This window comes from Triturus cristatus, chromosome 3_1, assembly GCF_964204655.1.
Source record: "Triturus cristatus chromosome 3_1, aTriCri1.1, whole genome shotgun sequence".
Lineage (NCBI taxonomy): Eukaryota > Metazoa > Chordata > Amphibia > Caudata > Salamandridae > Triturus > Triturus cristatus.
The window spans coordinates 35917013-35934019 of record NC_140583.1 but is presented as its reverse complement, the minus strand read 5'-3'; the positions used below and the strand labels follow the sequence as shown (position 1 = coordinate 35934019).

General features: G+C 50.2%; 1 protein-coding gene across 4 annotated transcripts in view; it reads left to right on the top strand.

Annotated features, from left to right (window-relative positions):
* The window catches only part of SLC35C1 (solute carrier family 35 member C1), a 79607-nt gene that overhangs the window by 22921 nt on the left and 39679 nt on the right, over positions 1-17007 (top strand). For 2 of the 4 annotated variants that reach the window (XM_085646713.1, XM_085646715.1), the window contains exon 2: positions 14876-15408. In XM_085646713.1, the coding sequence (XP_085502839.1) occupies positions 14910-15408 (499 nt within the window). In that variant the 5' untranslated portion in view covers positions 14876-14909. Of the gene's footprint in view, positions 1-14505; positions 14748-14867; positions 15409-17007 lie in introns of those variants that run through there. The other 2 variants (XM_085646714.1, XM_085646712.1) reach the window with 2 other exon arrangements.

Genomic DNA, 17007 nt, shown 5'->3' with positions numbered 1-17007 from the left:
TAGTATACCATATATTAGGGACTTATAAGGGCACCTCAGAATCCAATCTGTTGTGTACCTAAGGTACTAGGAATCCATTTAGAGAGGAAGCAGCTAGGCTGGGGCCCTGAATAGCAGGGCCCCAGCCAGACTAAAGTCGAAAAACAGTGTTACATCAGCAAAAAGTGGGGGTAACCATAAAAAGCAGATCCTACTCTCCTACAGTACTCACAAACGGAGGTGAGAGATAGAGACAGTGCCCAGGACAGCGAGGCAAGGAGGTACTCACAAACTGAGGTGAAAGACACAGTGCCCAGGACTGCGAGGCAAGGAGGCACTCACAAACTGAGGTGGGAGGGAGTCGGGCCCAGGACAGCGAGGCAAGGAGGTACTCACAAACTGAGGTGAAAGACACAGTGCCCAGGACTGCGAGGCAAGGAGGCACTCACAAACTGAGGTGGGAGGGAGTCGGGCCCAGGACAGAGAGGCAAGGAGGTACTCACAAACTGAGGTGACAGAGAGAGACTGTGCCCAGGACAGAGAGGCAAGGAGGTACTCACAAACTGAGGTAAGAGGGAAAGAGACGGTGCCCAGGACAGCGAGGCAAGGAGGCACTCACAAACTGAGGTGGGACGGAGAGCGGCAGTGCCTAGGGCATTAAGGCAAGGAGGTACTCACAAACTGAGGTGAGAGAGAGAGACGTAGCCCAGGACAGCGAGGCAAGGAGCCTGAGGTACTTACAAACAGAGGTGAAAGTTAGAGACTGTGCCCAGGACAGCGAGGCAAGGAGGTACTCACAAGCTGAGGTGAGAGAGAGACAGTGCTTAGGACAACAAGGAAAAGAGCTACTCAGAAACTGAGGTGAAAGAGAGAGCGATGGTGCCCAGAACAGAGAGACAAGGATGTACTCACAAACTGAGGTGAGAGAGCGAGAGAGAGACGGTGCCCAGGACAGAGAGGCAAGGAGGTATTCACAGACTAAGGTGAGAGAGAGACTTTGCTCAGGGTAGAGAGGCAAGGAGGTACTCACAAACTGAAGTGAGAGAGAGATGTGCTCGGGTAGAGAGGCAAGGAAGTACTCACAAACTGAAGTGAGAGGAAGGGATGGTGCCCAGGACAGAGAGGTAAGGAGGTACTCACAAACTGAGGTGAGAGAGGGAGAGACGGTGCCCAGGACAGCGAGACAAGGAGCCTGAGGTACTCACAAACGGAGGTGAGAGGTAAAGCCGGTGCCCAGGAGAGACTGTGTCAAAGGCTGCTGAGAGATCTAGTAACACAAGCATTACTGAGTTACCCGCGTCCAACCCACGGCGCAGAAGCACTGTTTCCGTGCTATGGCCAGGTCGAAAGCTGGATTTGCAGGACTCTAGGATGTGATTGGTTTCAAGGAAGGTAACTAGTTGTTTGTTAATTAGGTTTTCGAGCAATTTGCCCAGAAGAGTTAACAAGGATATGGGTCGGTAGTTGGCCGGAGAATATTGGTCCAGGGAGGGTTTCTTTAGGATATGACGAACACAAGCCGTCTTCCACTCAGATGGAATGGAGCCGGTTTCCACCGAACAATTAAAGATCTCTAGTACTGTTGGGGCAAGATAGTGGGGCAAGATAGTTGGCCAGTAGAGCCATTATTTTGGGTGGACAGATGTCCTGAGGGGAACCGGATTTAGCTGTGATCAGAGATCTACTGATTACCCCCAGGGTAAAAGGAGTGAAACTATCCAAAGAATAGGGAGGCTCCTTAGACTGGTCCCCCTTAGGACTAATGGTCTCAGCTCCAGGCAAGGAGGGGAGGTTGAGTTTTGCATAAATGTAAGAAATGTTCTCCTGGAGAAAATTGGCCAGCGAGTCGCAGAATTTCTGAGATATAGCGCCGAACTGGGCACAGGCCCGAGGGGTGACAAAATCATGAACAATGTTAAAAAGAACTTTAGGGTAGTTACCAGCCTGTTCAATTTGATCAATGATGGAATTACGCCTTGAAAATTTGAAATTATGATGATGGCAGGACAGGGCTTGTTTATAGAGATGTTTATCATGCGGCAGTTTGCTTCTATGCCAACGTCTCTCTAGGTTCCTACATTTTGATTTTTCTTGTTTTAGCTTATAGGTGAACCAGGAGGCCGATGGACGATGTTTGGAGGGGCAGTTGTTTTTATAGGGGACTGTGTTGCCAGGGCTTTATTTAGGGCTGCGTTGAAGGATTCCAATAGGTTGGTGACCTGTGGATTGTTTTGCGGCCCGCTAGGAGAAAAAGCTTTCCTAAAGGCCTCAGGATGAAGTCGATGCCATGATCTAAAGGCACGTGGTGCTGGTCTGCTATTACTCTTAAAGATAGGGGGAAGGGGAGACTGAATGTGGAAGGTAATTGAGAAATGATCAGTCCAAATGAGGGGGGTTGGAGCCTTACAATCTAGAAGTTCTGAGTTGGAGAACAGCGGGTCTAGTGAGTGGACCGCTATATGTGTGGGACCCACAACTCATTGAGAGAGTCCTAGCGTTTCCAGGTCCGCTAAGAGCTTAGAGACCTCGGGATTGGTGTGGTCTTCCCCATGGCAGTTGAAGTCGCCTAAAAGTAAAAATGAATTTGAGGCTAGAACGTGTGTGGCTAGTTCTTCCACTAACAGTTGGCTAAAATTAGATTTGAATCCTGGGGGCGATAGATCAATGCTCCACTCCAAGAATCAGAGGCAGAAAGATTTATTTTAAAAATACCCATCTCTACTGAGTCAGAGATGGTGGTTGCAATCCATGTTAGCTTAATTTAATTTTCAAAGGCAATAGCAATGCCACCGCCCAATTTAGGCCCTCTGTCTAGCTTAATCAGATTGTAGTTCTTCTAAGGTTCCTGTAGATGAGTACAGGGGCAGATATAATGCCTCTCAAGTGTCTGTAGACTGATACAGGGGAAGGCACTGAGGTCTCAAAGCTGTCAAAAGAGGTGTAGGGGCAGAACTGAGCCCTCCTTCTTTAGAGGGTGACAGGAGCATTACTGAGGCCTCACAACTGTCTGTAGAGAGGCATGGGTGGCACAGGCTTCACACCTATCTTTAGAAGGGCAGTGGTGTAAGCCATGAGGCCCCTCGCTGCCAATTGTGAAAGGGCAAAAGGATAGAACATATGTCTCACACAGGTGACTGCAGAGAGGTGCAGGAGGAAGCGCAGAGGGCTGTTGCTCACATCTCTAACAGGCTAGTGCACAGAGGTGCGGGTTGGAGAGCTGAGGGCTCACGCTGCCACCTATAAATGGGTACAGACGCAGAAAGGGGTTTCTCATGAGCGAGTGCGCAGAGGGGCTGGATGGAGTGCTGAGGGCTCTAGCTGCCACTTGTAAATAGGTACAATCAATCAATCAGTTGTTTATAAAGCACGCTACTCACCCTGGAGGGTCTCAAGGGGGGGGGGAGGGGGGCAGCTCCGGATCAGTCGAAGTGCCAGGTCTTGAGGTCCTTCCGGAACATGTGCAGGGTCGGGCTTCGTCTGACGTTCACCGGGAGCTCGTTCCAAGTCTTGGCTGCGATGTAGGAGAAAGCTCTCCCGCCTCTTCTGTTTCTGCGGATGCGGGGGACCTCTGCCAGTGCGAGGTCGGTGGAGCAGAGGTTCCTCTTGGGTACATGGAAGGATACTCTCTCGTTGAGGTATTTGGGTCCGATGTTGTTGAGGGATTTGTAGGCGTGGGTGAGGAGTTTGAAGGTGACCCTCTTCTCGACGGGGAGCCAGTGGAGGTCTCGTAGTTGTTGGGTCATGTGTTCGTGACGCGGTGTCCCGAGGACGAGTTTGGCTGCGGCATTCTGGATGGTTTGGAGTTTGTGTAGAAGGGTTCAGTTGATTCCGGCATATAGGGCGTTGCCATAGTCCAGTCTGCTGGTTATGAGCGCATGGGTGACAGTCCTCCTGCAGTCGGGGGGATCCATTTGAAGGTCTTGCGGAGGATGCGCAGGCAGTTGAAACTGGTGGAAGCGACGGCGTTGATCTGGTGGTTCATGGAGAGGGCGAAGTCGAGGATGATGCTGAGGTTTCGTGCGTGGTCTGTAGGGGTGGGTGGACTCCCGAGGGTGGAGGGCCACCAGGTGTTGTCCCAGGCGCAGGTGCAGGGTCCGAGGATGAGGACCTCGGTCTTCTCTGAGTTGAGCTTCAAACAGCTGTCTTTCATCCAGGCAGCCACGTTCTTCATTCCTTCCTGGAAACAGAGTCTGGTGTCTTTGGGGTTCTTCGTGAGTGAGAGGATGAGCTGGGTGTCATCGGCGTAGGATACAATGCTGAGTCCATGCTGTCTCATGATGGCGGCGAGGGGGGGCAATGTAGATGTTGAACAGTGTGGGGCTGAGCGATGATCCTTGGGGTACTCCGCAGTTGATGTTGGTGGGTCCGGAGAGGAAGGGCGGGAGTCTGACCCTCTGGGTTCTGCCGAAGAGAAAGGATTGGATCCAGTTGATGGTGGCTTCTTATATCCCCACGTCGTGAAGTTTGGCTGCTAGCGTGCAGTGTGAAACGGTGTCGAAGGCTGCGGAGAGGTCTAGAAGGATAAGGGCCGCAGTGTGTCCTTGGTCGAGTAGCATGCAGATGTCTTGGTGGCGGCAAGGAGGGCAGTCTCGGTGCTGTGGTTACTGTGAAATCCAGACTGGGAGGCGTCTAGGATGGAGTTCTCTTCAATGAAGGCGGTCATCTGGGTGTTTAAGAGTCTCTCTGCGACTTTGGCCGCAAAGGGGAGGAGAGAGATGGGCCAGTAGTTTTCAGGTCTGTTGGGTCAGCCCTAGGCTTCTTGAGGAGGGGGTTAACCTCTGCCCACTGCCAGTCGTCAGGGAGGATGCCAGACCTGAAGGAGGCGTTCATGGTCCGTACTAGTTCTAGGGCGATGGCGGCGGTGGCCCTGTGGAAAATGTGCGGTGGGCAGGGGTCAGTAGGGGCTCCTGAGTGAGTTTTCTTCATGGTCGCGGTGATGTGTTCGACGGAGGCGGGATTCCAGGACATGATGGTTGGCTTATTGGCAGCGTTGGGGTGGAGGGTGGTGTCCAGCGTCTGTTTGCTGAAGTTGTTGTAGAGGACCTTGATCTTCAGATGGAAGAAGGAGCTGAGCTTGTCGCATAGTTCCTGGGAAGGTGTGACGTCCGTGGCTTCGCTGGGGGGGTTTGCGAACTGCTGTATGACATTGAACAGTTCCTTGGCGTTGGTCGTGTTGGTCTGGGCTTTGTCTCTTATGAAGGTCTGTTTGGTGGTTCTTATGCGCTGGTGGTATTCCTTCAGGGCACTCCTGTGGTTGTTCCATGCTTCCATGGTTTTCTGGTTTCTCCAGGTTTTCTCTAGGCGTCTGCAGGAGTGTCTGGCTTCTTGTAGTTCTGTGGTGAACCAGGCGGCCTTCAGAGGGCGTTGTTTGGCGTGGTGACGGAGGGGTGCGAGCTTGTCGGCGCAGCGGGAGATCCCTCAGTTAAATTCTATGGCTGCGGCGTTGGTGTCGGTCGTGGCGCTGGGTGTGGGTCTTGGAGGAGGATGGTGTTGAGGTGTTCCTCTGTGACCTTGCTCCAGTTCCTTTGTGGTGGGGGCGGGGGGTCTTGGGTGCAGTGGTGGTGTTGAAGGTGAAGTTAACGCAGAGGGGCTGGGTGGTGTGGCTGAAGCAGATGTTTGTTCCTCCTGCGAAGACAGAGTAGAGGGTGTGTCTAGCTTTGTGGATGGGCGTGTTGACTAGCTGCTTCAGTCCGAGGTTGGCGAGGTTGTCGAGGAGCAAGATGGAGTCGGGGTCGCTACTGTTGTCGAGGTGGAAGTTCAGATCCCCGAGTAAAATGTAGTCCATGGAGGTGATGGCGTGCGAGCTCGGCGATGGTAGTTGCGGACTGGGTGCGAGGTCCCGGCGGTCTGTGGATGAGGGTGCCGCGTAGCGTGGTCCTGGGGTGGAGGTGTTCTGTTTTGGAGTGAGGGTCACTCGTGCTGGATGTGGAGAGTCGGAGGGGGTCTTGTATGCGATGGCGAGTCCTCCTCCTGGGCGGTGGCGGCGGTCCTTTCTCTGGATCTTGGAGCTGTTGGAGATGGCAGTGGCGATGTCGTGGCCGGAGGTGGCGTTGGTCCAGGTTTCCGTGAAGAATGCGATGTAGGGTGAGAGGGTGTTGATCACGTCCCAGATCTCTACGGCGTGTCGGTGTAGGGAGCGCACGTTGAGGAAGATGCATGTTAGGGTTTCGGCGGTGCGTGCATCAGGCGGGTCTTAGGCGGTAGTGGGGGTTTTGTCGATGGCGAAGGATCTACGGCAGGGTCTGCACGAGAACTGTCCATGGGTGGTGTTTGGCGAGGCTCTTTCACAGTCGGTGTGTGTTCCGGGATTGAATGTGTGGAGGGTAGTGGAATCGTAGCGGAGGGGCATAGGAGAACCAGAGTTCCTGGTGAAGGTCGCAGTCGGGTCGCGGACGGGCGCAGATGGGCTTGCCTTAGGCGCTCATTCGGCAAGCCAGCGGCGCGCCCGCTGCGCGCGACCGCACAGTGGCCGCCATTAAGTAGGGGAGGGGGGTGGGACTGGATGTGGGGAGGCGGGAGCGGGGGTGGGAGGGGCCACAGGGGCAGCAGCAGCGGGAAATAGGCTATAACCAAGGAGGTCAAGAATCAATCAAGTGCAAGGAATAAACGTAAATTAAAACTAAAATTAAAACAAAAACGAGTCTCCCAGCAAGTCAGGAGAAGAGCAGGTGGTGCTGGGTACAATATGCGAACTCAGAAGGCGGGAGGGCTCAGGAGCTGAGGCGGTGAGGTGCTGCAAGTGGAGCTACTGGGGAGAGTGCTGGCCTGGACCGGAGGTACAGATGCATAAAGAGGCCTCTCACGGGCGAGTGCGCATAGGTGAGGGATGGAGCGCTGAGGGCTCACGCTGCCACCTGTATATAGGTAGAGACGCAGAAAGGGGCTTCTCACGAGCGAGTGCGCATAGGTGCGGGGTGGAGTGCTGGGGGCTCACGCTGCCACCTGTAAATAGGTACAGATGCCTAAAGGGGCCTCTCACGGGCGAGTGCTCAGAGGTGCAGGATGGAGCGCTGAGGGCTCTCGCTGCCACCTGTAAATAGGTACAGATGCAGAAATGGGCTTCTCACGAGCGAGTGCGCAGAGGTGCAGGATGGAGCGCTGAGGGTTCTCGCTGCCACCTGTAGATAGGTACAGACGCAAAAATGGGCTCCTCACGAGAAGGTGCGCAGAGGTACTGGATGGAGCGCTGTGGGCTCTCGTTGCCACCTGTAAATAGGTACAGACACAGAAAGGGGTGTCTCACAAGCGAGTGCGCAGAGGTGCGGGATGGGGCGCTGAGGGCTCTCGCTGCCACCTGTAAATAGTTTCAGACGCAGAAAGCGGCTTCTCACAAGCGAGTGCGCAGAGGTGCTGGATGGGGCGCTGAGGGCTCTCGCTGCCACCTGTAAATAGGTGCGGACACAGAAAGGGGTGTCTCATGAGCGAGTGCGCAGAGGTGCGGGATGGGGCGCTGAGGGCTCTCGCTGCCACCTGAAAATAGGTGCGGACACAGAAAGGGGTGTCTCATGAGCGAGTGCGCAGAGGTGCGGGATGGGGCGCTGAGGGCTCTCACTGCCACCTGTAAATAGGTGCGGACACAGAAAGGGGTGTCTCACAAGCGAGTGCGCAGAGGTGCTGGCCTGGGTGGAGCGCTGAGGGCTCTCGCGGCCACCTGTAAATAGTTTCAGACGCAGAAAGCGGCTTCTCACAAGCGAGTGCGCAGAGGTGTGGGATGGAGCGCTGAGGGCTCTCGCTGCCACCTGTAAATAGGTGCGGACACAGAAAGGGGTGTCTCATGAGCGAGTGCGCAGAGGTGCGGGATGGGGCGCTGAGGGCTCTCGCTGCCACCTGAAAATAGGTGCGGACACAGAAAGGGGTGTCTCATGAGCGAGTGCGCAGAGGTGCGGGATAGAGCGCTGAGGGCTCTCGCTGCCACCTGTAAATAGGTGCGGACACAGAAAGGGGTGTCTCACAAGCGAGTGCGCAGAGGTGCTGGCCTGGGTGGAGCGCTGAGGGCTCTCGCGGCCACCTGTAAATAGTTTCAGACGCAGAAAGCGGCTTCTCACAAGCGAGTGCGCAGAGGTGCTGGATGGAGCGCTGAGGGCTCTCGCTGCCACCTGTAAATAGGTGCGGACACAGAAAGGGGTGTCTCATGAGCGAGTGCGCAGAGGTGCGGGATGGGGCGCTGAGGGCTCTCGCTGCCACCTGTAAATAGGTGCGGACACAGAAAGGGGTGTCTCATGAGCGAGTGCGCAGAGGTGCTGGATGGAGCGCTGAGGGCTCTCGCTGCCACCTGTAAATAGGTGCGGACACAGAAAGGGGTGTCTCATAAGCGAGTGCGCAGAGGTGCGGGATGGGGCGCTGAGGGCTCTCGCTGCCACCTGTAAATAGGTGCGGACACAGAAAGGGGTGTCTCACAAGCGAGTGCGCAGAGGTGCTGGCCTGGGTGGAGCGCTGAGGGCTCTCGCGGCCACCTGTAAATAGGTGCGGACACAGAAAGGGGTGTCTCATGAGCGAGTGCGCAGAGGTGCGGGATGGGGCGCTGAGGGCTCTCGCTGCCACCTGTAAATAGGTACAGACACAGAAAGGGGTGTCTCACAAGCGAGTGCGCAGAGGTGTGGGATGGAGCGCTGAGGGCTCTCGCTTCCACCTGTAAATGTGCGGACGCAGAAAGGGGCTTCTCACGGGCGAGTGCGCAGAGGTCCAGGATGGGGTGCTGAGGTCTCGCTGCCACCTGTAAATAGGTACAAATACAGAAAGGGGTCCCTCACAGGCGGGTGCGCAAAGGTGCACGATGGAGCGCTGAGATCTCGCTACCACCTGTAAATAGGTACAGGCGCAGAAAGGGGCTCTCTCATGGGCGAGTGGTTAGAGGTGTGGGATGGAGCGCTGAGGGCTCTCACTGCCACCAGTACATAGGTCAGACACAGAAAGGGGCTTCTCACGAGAGAGTGCACAGAGGTGCGGGATGGAGCGCTGAGGGCCTCTACTGCCACCTGTAGATAGGTACAGACGAAGAAAGGGGTCTCTCATGGGTACGTGAACAAAGGTGCGGGATGTAGAATTCATAACAACCAAACTTCTCCAAGTCTTGATTGTGTCTTACCAAAGGAACAACATGTTTCCAACTGCAATTTATACACAATCACCATGGACCCCAGCCGGGGTTTAGTAAGAGAAAAAATATTGTTGAAATGAATTCTCCAAACTAATCCATACAAAATTGATAAAATAGCACAATCACCAAAAAGGCGCACCTCGGGACTGATAGGGAATACCAACCATCCACAAATCCTTTTTTAGTTTCCTTTAAAAAGGTTTCCTTCTAGTAGATTCTATAAACAAATGCAAAACCATATTCTCATGTGGTGCCTTCACATCGACAAGTAATTATTAGTAGTATACAAGAAGAAGCCACAGCCCCGGGGTGCATGTTAGACGTAAAGTGTTGTGTCAAATTGACACAGAACGAAAGACCCGGTTCATGAGGGCTTTTTAAAGTACCAGCATATTAAATCTTACTTGTAAAATCATGGTGAGCTCCATTTAGTTTGAGAAACACCCTAACCCGAACAAAGCTCAGAGCTCGCCCATGCTGAACACGTAAGAGAGCTGTAGGTAAGACCAGTATAACCAGTACCATCTTTGATGGAAGAGTTCGGACACCCAGATGGGGAGGAGCCAGGTCAGGTATGGAAGATCCCCATGACCGGAGAAGCTACTCTGTGAGGCCAAACTGGGTGTTAGCTGCTGTCTTGCAGGCATGTAATTATGTTTCGAGACTGTATTGTGGCGAGAAAGCACTCCAAAAAAGCGAAGGAAGACTTTTTCAACACCTTGCGTGACGAGCTGTAGGGACACTGGAGTCAGATCATCGACAAGGCTCAATAGCAAATGTGCTCCAGAGAACAATAGACATGATGAGTACAGTGGGGCTGCTTCCTAGGAAGTCAGAGGGTGGAAAAAGAAAGTGGCAATTGGCGAAGAGCAGCTGGCTAAAGTGGAACACATTGTGTCAAGGGTAAAAGAAGCAGAGAACTTGTGAGAGGAGTTCAGTCTACAGAGGCAAGTCTGGAGACTGAAGCTCTGTGAGGTACCATCCATTAGGCCAAGTGTGGAGAATGCCAGAATTGCTCTGAAGGTCAATGTGGAGGTTCCAGATAACATGAGATGGGCACTGAACATCCAAGTAGTTGGGGTTCCACCATCTCAGTGTTGAAGCCCATATTCTGGCAAAGATAGTCTTTTTTGTTGATTGCTGGACGCCCACTGAATAATCTGGCTTGCCCTCTGGTGAAGAAGGCTTTTGAAATGCCATCTTAAGGAACTAAGTCCAGTGGCAAAAGTATGGTGCCACTGCAAGACCCATAATCGTGAGTCTGTTCTGAAGATAGCAGCAGCTTTGAAACTTGACATTCAGTGTCAGAACCACAGAATATTCTTATTTTCAGAGGTCAGTGTGGGGACCCAAGAAGAGACACGTAACCTCATGGAGTCATAGAGAGAGTGACTACCTATGGGAATTTTGGTAACTATGTGGATTCCTGCTTAAAGAGGATCTCCTAGGGCATTCTAGTTTACAATGACAGTGATACAGTATTGACGAAAGTCCCAAGAAAACTGGAGGAGTGTGGCTGGACTGCAAAGGTGGAGAAATGTTAGTTCAGAGAATGCTCAATATCGAATCTCTGGGCCACACAATAAGAGGAGAGGAGATAAAAACAAGAGTGAACTTTGTTGAGGCAGTATCAGGAGTGCAAAAGGCTTAAAGTAAGGAGGAGGCAAAAACAACCTTGTGTTTTTTAGAGTATTACTCCAGGTCTGTCGGGGATTTTGTGAGTATTGCAAGAGCTCATTTAGGAAGGAGTTGGGTTTGAGAGGACTGTAGACCATCAAGAAGCCTTTGATGTTACTAAGAAGGAGACTGCTAATGACAACTCTCAGTGGGTTTGTTGTGACGAAGAAGATGATATTAACGAGTGATGCTGGTTTGAAAGGATTAAAAGTGGTTTTATTGCAGACTGGCAAGAAAAGAGAAATTGTTATCGTGTTTGCTTCAGAAGCAGCGTGTAAAGTGCATGACATCCATTTGATTTTTGCTACATATTCCTCAAATGTGTAAAGCAGAGGTTTTCAGACATTTTTGGTCTGAGCCCCCGAAGCTAAATATTTTGAAGTTGGGCCCTCCTCCAAAACTTTATGTTAAATATTGGAGGAGCAGGAGGGACAGGACTGAGCTTACTGGGCAGGGATTATGAGATCATTTTAGGGTTTGTTTTTCTGTAGCTCATAATGAACACTAAATGTAAGACTTAAAAAGAGTAAATGCATCAGACAAAAACAAATGGATCAACTAACGTTGCTTCCCTCAATCTGGGTGTTGTGTGCACCTCACACTCCTGGGCTTCAATGCAACAGCACCTGCTTCACTAACAATATACTTCTAGCTACTTTATTGCAAGTGGGCTGCCTCCTCTGCTCTTTTTAAAAAAACACAGTCCACCCCCATTTCCCCCTGTCTCCCTCCTTGCTATTTCCCTGAGGCCCAAGCTAAGGTTTCTACTCTGCTTTAATATCCTCCCCCCTTGGGCCATAGCTCTGAGGTCCACAGCAACACTCACATTGCATGGGTGCACTGCACCCTAATGCAAGTAAGGAACAATAATAAAACAGCAATAATTGAGGTTTAGTTGGCCCTTCAGACCCCTAGGGCCTTTTGCTACTTTTGTTAAAATAACAATCATTCCATCCCTGAATGGTTAATGCGGGCCTCGGGGGCCTCTTGCTGAAAGTGAAAGGGCGTACAGGTCTCCTCTGCTGTAAAAACTAGGGAGAGACGCAAATATAAATATGAAACAGGCCTTTTCACCGATGTGCCTGCTACCTGTGAGAAATGGTAATGTGTGCAATTAATTAATCACCAAATGTGAAGGCTGCTTGGGAGCCAGTATTGGCTTTAATTGACGGTGCCTCTTGAAGCTCCATGGTGACAAAGAGGTGGTTTCTGAGGGGTGATGATTATCAGCTAAGATCAATGTTTTAATGGTCACTTAGAAAAATGTTGGTACTAAGTACAGTCCAATTAAGTATACAGTCTGACTACATATTACTAAAATATATACTTTGAAAGCTGTTGTTTTATCTCAAACACTAAATCATTTTGAAACAGTCTGTCTTATGCTGTGTGTAAAACAATTTAAAAATGATGCCACATAATCACAATGCTCTCTGTCATAGACTCGAACCACGGGGCACTATAAATACATAAGTCACTATTTCCCACTGTACCAACCATGATTCTGTGACTCTCTGGCCTTATAAACATACACAAACACACACACAGCTGCAGTGATCGCATTAACTAACTGAGGTTTCATAACGTAAGAGTGCCTTTGCCAATGATTAATTTGCATTTCTTTTTCATCTAAGGTTTGTGTGTTTTATATATGCAGTTAACTTGAGGTGAAAATAACAGCTACAGAATATGTTGTTCTTTATAGGTCTTACCTACAAACCGTGCATGTGCTGTCGTTGCAAGGTGTATTGCTTACTATACATGGCTCGGAGCCTGCCCATTGCTTACCATTCATTAACATTATTGTCACTCTTCTTTGCTGCCTACTAATTGCCCAGAGCATGCCGCTCGTCACTTCTTTTTTTCCTGTGAAGCATGGACCTCGCAAATTGATTCATCCTAATTAGTGTCTGTCCGCTGCTCACTCTGTGACTGAGGTACTATTTCTTCTTTACCTCGCACTCACCCCATCTCCATGCTGCTTCTTCCCTTGCTGACTCTGTTAAGAGTTAACACCGTCAGGCAAGGAGGCCGTTCGTTTTCGTTTCTGGCACCATCGCTCTGGAACAAAATGCCTTTCCATCTTCGTAGCATACCAGAACATGGTAAATTCCGTAAAGAGTTGAAACCTGGCTCTTTATTAATTAGCCCCGGTCCGTCCACTTGAGCAGTCTACAAGCGCCATGAGACTCATATGAGTGATATGTGCGCGATACAAATTCTACTGATTTGATTTGATTTGATTCCCCTCTCATCTCTCCTTCTGCCCCAACTTCTGAGAGTCATCATAGAACTCCTGGAATTTTAACTCTGAAATATCTTTGGTTTAAAGCTTTGACAATCTCATCCGTTTGCAACAAGCATATTGTTACACATTATCATTTTCTATCGTGACTGAGTAACAAGCACATTTGCTACTCTTGTTTGGAAAGGGCTTTTAACATTTGTAGCTCCACAACACTGCTGCCACCTGGCTCCATCTCCTTTACCCCCCAACCAGTACAATATATGTTGCTCCCTCGCCCACTAGCCCCTCCCAAGCTAAAATGCATTTATTTGTAAACAAACGAGTTCTTGCTGAAGAGTTACACATACTAACAAGCTCCTGCATAGGCATAAGATTTTTACATAGATTGTAGGTCGAGATTCTTGGTAACATATTGTATTTTAATTGCATTTATATAGCATGATGCTTTGAAGTGCTATAGGGCAATTCAGTGGCCACTTGGGCAACTTTCAATACCACACAGTGCCACTTCACGCAACATACATTGCTATTCCATTGCACACAATGCCACTCCATTCCACACAATTCCACTTATTGTTTATCCACTCTACCATACTCCACCCACTGCAATGCCACTTCACTCCCCTTAATGACAATCCACCCCACTCAATACCACTTCACTTAATGTCACTCCACTAAATGCCACCCCACGCTAGTCAGTTACTCAGTATGTCGCACTTCTCATTTATTTGGGGGGGGGGGGGCACCCTCTTAACAGCCTGACTTCACCTGCATCAGATGTGGTGTGTGTGGTAGCAGGGTGCAAAGTAGAATCGCCAGTATCAGTAAATGCTAGAATGCTCCACGAGTCTCAGAGAACTGCCACCGTATAACCTGGCCCAGCACAGCTGCCAAGTTTCCCAGGATCCTAGGTGTGTGTACTGCTCTAGTGCAGGCCTTTTACTTTGAATTATGGGGCCTGTAGTCCTGTTTTATAATGAAATAAACAAGACTACGAGTCCCAGAATTCAAACAAAAAAACCTTGACTGGTGCAGCACATCACACATGGGCCTGCTATACTTGACAGGGTGCCCCAGTCTGTGGGTCTCTCACTGACCAGGGTTGAGTCCAGGGACAATGGTAGCAACCAAAGGTCACACCAGGTGACTCACTCCGTAGCCCCACCCTTCCCCCTCTGTCACGGCCAGGGGACTCCCCCCGCGGCCACTCCCCTCCCTTCTGCCAGCCCCAGGGGACTTACCCCCTCCTCCCGAACCCGCCCTTCCCCTCAAACCCAAGGAAGCAGATGAAGGGGGCTATCATGACCGGCGCCCTGGCCGTGACTGACTGACTGCCTTAGGCCCACCCCCTTGTACCTGCGCCCCGCCCACCGCACGCTGGCTCGTGGAGCCAATAAGCATCGGCCTTTTGTGTGGCGCACTAGGATTGGCCAAGGTGCCTCTCAATGCTCCAATCCGAGTTCGCTTTACACATTAGCCCTCCCTCGGCTCCCTGAACATGTGCAGTCTTGGGATTGGTTGTCACGGGACCCGGAAGTGCCCAAACTACAGACAAATGTCATCCCTTTAAGAGCTCAATAACGGTGGTGGCGCCGGTCCCCGGTGACCCCTGTCTGGAAAGGATGGCCCCTGGGCACCGCTGGTGACGAGGCAGCGGAAGGGTGGTTGTCTGTGCGGTGAAGTGAGCTCGAGCGATGGGTGCAAGTGGGCAGCAGGCTGAGCAGTGAGCCTCTAGCGTCGCCTCAGGTGCCCACCCCCCCCCCCAAGTCCCTGCTTCTCCCCCCCCCCCACCCCCGCCTCCCAATGTGTCCGTTACTCTCCAAATCCTAACTGCACTTTCTGTTTCTTGCCCCTCCTTCCCCGGCTATGAGCAGAACACTGAAGCTGAAGAGGTCGGGCATCCTCAGGATGGCTCTCGGCGGCGCCCTGCTCGAGGCCGACGGCGATGCCAAGGAGCCCAGGCAGTCCTTCCTGCTCCGGGCCGTGAAGATCTTCCTGGTGGTCTCCCTCTACTGGTTCACCTCCATCACCATGGTCTTTCTGAACAAGTACCTGCTGGACAGCCCCTCCCTGAAGCTGGGGGCGCCGCTCTTCGTCACCTTCTACCAGTGCCTGGTCACCGTGCTCCTCTGCAAGGGCATCAGCCTGGCGAGCAGCCTCTGGCCTGGGGGCGACCGCTCGGGGCTAGCGCTGCGCTTCGACCTCAAGGTGCTGCGCAGCATCCTGCCCCTCTCGCTGGTCTTCATCGGCATGATCACCTTCAACAACCTCTGCCTCATGTACCTGGGGGTGGCCTTCTACACCGTGGGCCGCTGCCTCAGCACCGTCTTCAACGTCCTGCTGTCCTACCTGCTCCTCAAGCAGACCACCTCCGCCTACGCCCTGCTGGCCTGCGGGGTTATTCTAGGTAAGTCACTTGTGCGCACAGGTAACGGGGGTGAGTGGTAGAAGTGCAGGTAAGTGGCAGAACACGAGCCTCATGCATGCACCTGACAGTGAGCCTTCTCTGTGGAGGTGAGTGCACACAGACGCATGCCACATTTTAATTCCTGTGCCACAACGGCTTGTTAATTTTAATTTCTGTCCGAGAAATGCATGTCATGTTGTATTATGAAAACAGATTGCTGTGTGTCTCTGTTGGGCTTAAACTCTCTCAAGTCTTGCGAAAGAAAGCAGGTAGTAGTGTCCCTAACTAGAGAAAACCGCACATCCACACTTAAAAAATGTTGTTGAGGAAATAACAGTGACATGCGTGATAAATGTATACTTGATATGTCATCAACAGGGTGCTATTTCAGCCTTTAACATCCAACTACAACCAAAAGGTGTTATGTACACATCAAAAGGATAATGTGCATATACAATAAAAGGAAAAATAAGGCTATTACAGCACAACCAAAAAGGACAATTAGTAAATCCACAGTATTTGGTCATGGGTCAATATAAGCCCGTATCATAGTTGTAGTTGCTTCAACATAAAAGGGACAAAAATAGCGACATCAGTAAATCGTATAGATGACATCAAATCTTCCCAAATATTTTCTTGGTATGCTTTATTACACTTCCAGATATATATATATATATATATATATATATATATATATATATATATAAGAATTTTTCCAGCACACAATAGCCAACACGTGTTTCGTCTGACACACACTTTTTCAAGGCTGGAATGACAAAATACTATCATAAATTTATACAATTAAAAGAAAATTGCATTATTCTAATTTAAACAGATATATTTATTTACGAAAGAAACGGCCAATGGTAACAAACAATAGTGAATGCAATCGTGGAGAACAAACCAAAACAATAATGGATCTATTTCCATTTAATTAACCAACAAGTGCATGGAGAGAATCACCGCAAAGTGAAATAAACAAAGAAAGTGCTGAAAAGAGAAAACCGAAGATTATTATAAGCCCAAGAATTTACAAAGATGCGTTAATATCATACAAGAAACTCCAAAGAGTGAAAGGAAGATTCCAAGTGCTAACGGAAAATAGTGTGATACTCAAACTACTCTATACCCAAGTATATATAAAGAGCTATAGGTAATGTCAACCTACCAAAGATTGAACAAATGAAACTTTATGGAGTGCGTAATATGCAGGTACAGCACATCCCACTACAGATTGTACTAAGATCCAATTATACAGGATACAAGTTGAATAATCCAAAAGTAAGACTAAATGCAGAAAAAGAAAAGTGGAAACGCATAAGAAAAAAGAGTCATCCGATCTGTATAAAGGGCGACATAATATCTTGTGAGTGAGCACAACTAAATCTCAAACGCCAATCACAAAGGATAGCCACCAAAGCATAGAAGTGCAAGTCACACTCTTATCAAAAAACTTTTTTTTATATATAAGTTAAGTACGACATATACTCAGATTTAGTATACAACGTAGCTAAAATAGGATATTCTATGGTGTTGTGTAAATAGCCACATACCCAATTATATGAGAGGGAAACCAGCAATAATAATACGATGACTTGT